This window comes from Cucurbita pepo, chromosome LG19, assembly GCF_002806865.2.
Source record: "Cucurbita pepo subsp. pepo cultivar mu-cu-16 chromosome LG19, ASM280686v2, whole genome shotgun sequence".
In the NCBI taxonomy this organism is placed as follows: domain Eukaryota; kingdom Viridiplantae; phylum Streptophyta; class Magnoliopsida; order Cucurbitales; family Cucurbitaceae; genus Cucurbita; species Cucurbita pepo.
In genome coordinates this window covers 1,505,002-1,512,040 of record NC_036656.1, presented here as the reverse complement: position 1 = coordinate 1,512,040, position 7,039 = coordinate 1,505,002, and the positions used below count along the sequence as shown (strand labels likewise).

The 7,039-nt window shown below is 35.2% G+C and overlaps 1 protein-coding gene across 1 annotated transcript; it reads right to left on the bottom strand.

Moving 5' to 3' along the window:
- Window positions 1-1,270: 1,270 nt before the first annotated feature.
- Window positions 1,271-2,932, bottom strand: LOC111782162 (E3 ubiquitin-protein ligase PUB22-like; the record flags this gene model as incomplete). Its single annotated transcript, XM_023662971.1, has 2 exons — window positions 2,470-2,932; window positions 1,271-2,043 (listed from the first exon to the last, which is right to left on the bottom strand). Coding segments are annotated over exons 1-2 (1,236 nt in total), but the record flags the coding sequence as incomplete, so codon positions are not given.
- Window positions 2,933-7,039: the final 4,107 nt, after the last annotated feature.

The following is a 7,039-nucleotide window of genomic DNA, read 5'->3' as shown; positions in this document are numbered from 1 at the left end:
AACCTCTCCCTAGTAGACTCGTTTAAAAAATCTTGAGGGAAAATAAGTCCAAAGAAGACAATATATGCTAGCGGTGGGCTTGGGCCATTACAAATGGTATCAAAGCCAGACACAGGGCGATATGTCAGCGAGGCGGCTGAGCCCCAAAGGGGTGTGAACACGAGGCGATGTGCAAGCAAGGACACTAGACCATGAAAAAAGGCGGATTGGGGGGTCTCACATCTAGAGAAGGGAACAAGTGTCATGTCAGCGAGGATGTTGAGCCCCAGAGAGGGGGTGGATTGTGAGATCTCACATTGGTTGGTGAGAAGAAAAAAAAATTTCTTTAAAAGGTTGTGAAGACCTCTCCCGAGTATACGCGTTTTAAAAACCTTGAGGGGAAGCTCGAAAGGAAAAGGCCAAAGAGGACAATATCCGCTACCAGTAGATTTGGGCCGTTGCAAATTGAGTGGTAACCAAATTTCATATAAGTTTTTGAATTTACGAAGGATCCATTCAACTCATCCGGGAGTTCTTCTACTACCGCAATAGGAAAACGCTCGAATTATCCCAATAGCTAACACCTCTATCAATTTCCCAACCGCTAACACTCGGTAATTCTGCATTCTAACTCTTATTCTCCGTTACTCTACTTTAAATCACCCATATAAACTTTTAACCAATATTTTTTCTTTCATTTTCATTACCTTTCGTTGAACCAACTTTGAGAACAACAAATGAAAGGGAGGGGATTGAAACCTACTCGACCCCTAAGCTATGCTTAAAGTCGCATTAGTTCTATAAATTTGTTTTCTTAACACTATCCGTTGAGAATTGTCACGAAAAATTAGTTCATGAATCTCTTGAATTCAAGGATCCCAATTTCGCGTGGATGATATTCCTCACTTTCTCGAGGTAGTCCCGAAAAACCAAGAGGAATCGCGGATAAGATATTTGAAAGGAGGTCCTAGATTACAAAGTCCCACGAGAAATAAATTGGTCTCCTTTGAGGAGAAGCAGGTGCAAACGCGGTCAAGAATCGCTTTTGCTTTTGGTTTTATGTACCAGAATTAGTATTGATATGTCTATAGTAACGTCATCGCCGTTAGTATCGAATTACTTAAATTATACTATTCTAACAAATTATTTACACAAAAAAATATATACAAATTTTTAAACTTAAATCATCGAATTTCAATCAGCTCTAACTATATCCACTTTGAAAGAAATGAAGTTTTGGGCAAAAAAAAAAAAAAAAAAAAAAAAAAAAAAAAAAAAAANAAAATGGATAAGAAGGTCGCAAACTCGAAGGAAAACATGAAGAATTCCGCCATGTTCGACCATGAAGCTTTAGAATCTCTTTCGCCTTCTCTTTCGCTTTCGCTCCGGCGCCGACGACTTGAAGCAGAAAACAGAGCTTCACCACAACTCCGAGCCGCGCCATTTCCTGAACGACGGATTGGCTCGCCGAGAATCTCGCAATAGAGCACAAAATTCCGACGGCCTTCTCGCTTCCAAGCGACGAAACTCTGAGAATCTTCTTCGACACGACGGCGATCCCCGCCGCGTGGTTCAATAGCTCCGCTCTGCCGTCAGCACAGCCGCAGAGCAGATCAAGCGCCACGAGAATAATCTCGCACAAACGCTTCTCCGACGAATCGAGATCCAGGAGGAGATCGATCAGAACCGGAACCGCACCGGCTTGAACCGCATTTACTCTGTTTCTGAAACTCGAACAGAGTCCGATTAGCAATTTCAATGCCGATTTGGAGGCCTGTTTCGAGATCTGATCCTTCAGAATTTGGACGATTTCGACGAAGAATTCAAGATTTAGAGTGCGAATCTGAATCTCATCGGCGACTTCGAACATCGATTGAAGAAGCATTGTTGCATACGCTCGGGAGCCATAAGTGCCGTTTTGTAAGAATTTTGTTAGGGTTTTCACGAAGATGCCGCCATTGTTGGCGAGAAGAAACTTGAGGCCGGATTCAGAGATTTGAAGTTTGTAAAGAATGCTTAAAGCCTTATCGCCCAAATTCGCTAACGGATCGTCAAACGTGAAATCTGTGTCAACAATATTCAATTGGTTAGACGAACACGACTGTAGTATGATATTGTCCACTTTGAGCATAAGTTCTCATGACTTTGATTTGGGCTTCCCAAAATACAAATATAGTTAGTATTCATCACTTATAAATCCATAATCATCCTCTAAATTAGGACTTTCATCATCCAACACAATTAAGTAAATAGTTTTAATAAATTCTCTCGTATAAATAAATAAAAATTGAAACCGAATCAACTTAAATTTATTTATTAATTTTAAAAAAATACATTTTTATTTATAATATAATTATATACATATTTATTTTTTTAGGATTATTTTTTATTATTTATTTTCGAGTTAAAAGTGATTTTTAACTGGGTTTAAAAAATATATTTTGATCCAACTCAAGAACGTCCTATTTAAAATTTGTAATTTAGAAGTACCTTGAAAGCTCGACTCTATGGTAATGGAATTACACACAACTCCAACCAAGAACTCCACAGCTCCAGCAGCTTCCATGCAACGTTTATTCATCTCGTTTGCCGATGCGATGGACCCGAGTCGTCGCAAACAATTCTGTTGAGAGAAAGGAGACAGCTTCACGTCTGCAAGAATCTTGACAATTTGCTTCTTGTCGACGGGAGGCTTTGGTGTCGGAATCCTCTCGACCCTGTTGTTGACAGTGCACCAAGCTTGAATCAATCGAGAGAGAGTATTATTGGGAGTGATATCAAAGTCCGACAAGACCACCTGCGTGACCGGACACGTCGTGTGTTTATCGGAAAATAACCATCTCTCGATGTTCTCCCGATCGTAGGTTATGCCGGAGGCGACGGTGACGGGATCTTTCATAATTTGCAAAGAGATGGGACAAAGGAAGAAGGGAGGAGGATCAATTTCTGCCATAGATTGATGAGAGAGAAAGAGAGAGAATGATTTGGAAGTTTGTAGAGAAAGAAGGAATGGTTCTTATTTAGAGTCTTTCCATATTGGGTTGACCATTCAAAGTGATAAAAAGTCAACTTAGTTAGTTTTGAATATGAAAGAATGGTATTGCGGCTCAAAGTCAAAATATCATGAATACACGTGAGAATCACGTGATTATTACCTAATCATTTCTCGTCCATGAGAATCACTGGTTTAACTCGATGCAAAGCGAAGAACCTGACCCGAGCTTGGCATGCTGCGAATCCTCTTGAAAGAGAGGGATGCCTTCGGGAACATGGATACAGGTGGTATATGGCTGTTGTCAGCCCGTGTCATATGGTTCTGCAGGGNGAGGAAGGTGAGGATGACATCAAGTCATCATGCCCCTTATGTCTTGGGCGACACACGTGCTACAGTGTAGCCGGAATCGCTAGTAATCGTCGGTCAGCCATACAACGGTGAATTCGTTCGGATTGTATGCTGCAACTCGCCTGCATGAAGCCGGAATCGCTAGTAATCGTCGGTCAGCCATACAACGGTGAATTCGTTCCCGGGATCGAAATAATATTATCTTGACTATGACAACAATCGTACTTAATAATTAAGACATGGTATCGTTGATCTAAAAGTCAAAGGTTTAAATCTTTAATTACTCATATTGTTAAATTAAACAAAATCCGTAATTAACGTGTAAACGTTGAAGTTTGAATTGTATGAAATAGTTGATATCGTGACGGTATTATAAAAAATAAAATAAAGAAATTCATAAAAATATTCAAATTATTTTGTTGTTAATAATACATTTCATTAAGGGAAGATTGGTTAGTAATGTGTTGACTAATAACATTTGACTAGGTTTTATGTTGACTTTATTTAAATTGATATCTATTATTATTATTATTTATCAATAGGTTTTATGTTGACTTTATTTAAATTGTTAATTATTTTATTATTATTATTTATTATGTTAATTTATTAGTTAATAAATCTCCTTCTTTTCCCTTTAATTTCAATAAAAAAAAAATTACCAAAAAAAAAAAAAAAAAGGTTTCCATCTATTTTCCGCTGAATTTCGGCACATGTTTTTTGAATGGGACAATACCGGTGGAAAATGGCGGCGGAAAAACAGCTGACGTAATTTATTGTTTTTTAGCTGCCTTATTTAACTTGCTCACTAAATAAATAAATAAATAAATTCATTATTTATTTTTTATTTTTTTAATTCGACGAACAAATCAAAACCCATTGAAGTATTTCAATTTTCATTTTTTTTTGTAAATTTATTTATTTATTTATTTTTCTAGAATTTACTGAGATTGATCTAAAATTTTCTCTATATTTATTTTCAAATAATTTTTTTAATACATAATTAAAAATATAAAACATCGTAATATATTTAATAATATTTCATAAACAAAAATATAGAATAATCTTCAATCTAATAAGAATGTGCAGACAAGAATTGAGTGGGGACGGAGAACATAATCATTGTAAATTATGTATATCTTTTTGTTTCAACGGTGAAATTAGACCAAAAGATTATAAGAAAAATTAAGAATTAAATTAATTGGAGCGTCACAAATTTTAAAATAAGATTGATTTTATTGGTTGGAATATTAATTGGGTTTGATTGGAAAGATTCGCAAAGAGAATGAGAAAGACGGATGTACGACAATTTCATGTCCTTAGTCGACCCTATGGTCGACCTCTTTAAGGGGGCTTGCGTTCATGGTATCATGGTTCAAGCTGGTCTGAATCATCTTTAATCTAGTCAGAAAACGATAAAATTTTTAAAATATTTATCTTCAACTTAGATGTAAGGATATATATAAGGATCACGAACCGGTAATAATTTTTAAAATATTATCTGATACACTATTGATATGACCACTTTATAATTGTTACAAATGATTTGATCCAAATCGTTCGTGTGGAGTCTTGTAAGCGGGGTAGCGTATATAATGAGTCTATATAATACTATACTAAAAAAAGTTTTATAATCTCTCGTTAATTGAGAAAATTAGTATTTTATATAATGATCATATGTGACTCGACCTTAACACTGAGTGAGTTATAAACTTATGCTTGTGAGGGTTTGACCTTTGTTAATTTGAGATTCCACGTCGATTGAAGAGGGGAATGAAACATTCTTTATAAAGGTGTGGAAACCTATCTCTAGAAGACGCATTTTAAAACCGTGAGGTTGACAATGTTACGTAATGGACCAAAACGAACAATATCTGCTAGCAGTGAGTTTTGACTGTTACAAATGGTATTAGAGCCAGACACCAGACAGTGTGCCGCAAAGGACGCTGGGCTCCCAAGAGAGATGGATTGTGAGATCCCAAATCAGATGAAGAGGAACATGAACCATAAGGTTGACTGCGATACGTAACGGGCCAAAGCGAACAATATCTACTAACGGTAGGCTTGGGCTTGAGCTGTTACAGTATATTTCTTCCTTTACATTATAGTTGACCTAATCCAGCGATACGTAACGGGCCAAAGCGAACAATATCTGCTAACGGTGGGCTTCGATTGTTATAGTATATTTATAAAAATAACGAACTCACGATTCTTGAATTTTACCCAAAATGTCCACAAGAACTCTGAATCGAAAGATCATCGAAGAAAAACTAACATACTCGAACGTGATAAAAACTAATCTGAATTGAGAAAACCGTTGAATCGAACCGAGCTTGAACTAACATAAAAGTTATTAGAAAAAGAAAAAAAAAAGTTAAATGTTTTTAATGTAGTAATTAAACAATAAAGCTTCATTTTAAAAAAATGACTAGAAAACTTTAATGCATGGTCTAGGCTAGGGATGATTATTAGTGATTAATAACATCATTTCCTAATGTCATTAATTTCATTTATTACATTTATTATGCTATTTTATGTAAATTAACTGTGTTCTCGTGTTGTAAAGTTTTACGTCACCAATTTGAACATAACTCAACTAGTTGAGATATATGCCCATTTAAACATTTAAAAGTCGATAGTTCAATTTGTCACTCTAAAAAAAAAGTACAGATATATACTCTCGATCAAGAGGTCAAATGTGTTTATGAAGCTCGATGTTGTGAAAGAAGAAAAAATCGACCTGACAAGAAGGGTTTCAAGGCAATTTGAGCCAAGTCAACATCAAACTCGAGGAATGCTTAAGTGAGGTTCATTCCTTTCATCCAACTGACTTGGACGTCATTTAGTTGTGTTTTGTTGATGGATAATCAAACTTGAAGGGACGTGGAACAGACTTATTGGAAGATCGAGCAAATTATGTTGTGTAACAAGCAAGAAACAAACGAAGTTGTAGAGCATAACGATCCAAATATCTGCCTCAAATTGAGTAGAGCCAAGCTGAGGTGGGTCAACCATATGCAAGTGTGACCCGATTTTGTAATAGAAATAATGGACTTTCAGAATGATATGATATTGTCCACTTTGAACATAAGCTCTCGGCTTAAACCATAAACGTTGCTTCGATTTGTGGGTTGACATTTTTCGGTCATATCAACCCAACTAACCCGAAAATAGGATTACAATTCAATCCAACTCACTCGGCTACTTTAAAAAAAAAAAAAAATGTTTAATGTTTGTACGGTTAATGATGCGCACAGTAAGTAAATACTTGATATTTGAATTTTATGAGATTTTAGTTATTAATGTAATATATATTATGAATTTATATATATATATATATATATATTTATATTTAAATGATTAAAAAAAATTAACAACGGGACTCAACCCAAAAATAGAAAGTTGGATTGGGTTGAGTTGTCCATTTGGCTGAGACAAATCTCGTCCAAGGTCTGATAAAACCAAAAAGTCAAGATAAAAATATACATGGAGTTTGGATTTTACTTAAGCCTGATTGTGAGCGTGTTAAGATCAGACTCCACACAGTTAAAAAAATAAATAAACATATATTTTACGAACTAACATTTTACTTTTATTAAAAATAAATTTAATAAAAAAAAATGACCTAACATGATATAACTAACTTACCAATATCCCTATTTATTACACATAAAAAGAAAAATCTAAATATTTATCCGATTTGGTAAAAAAAAAAAAAAA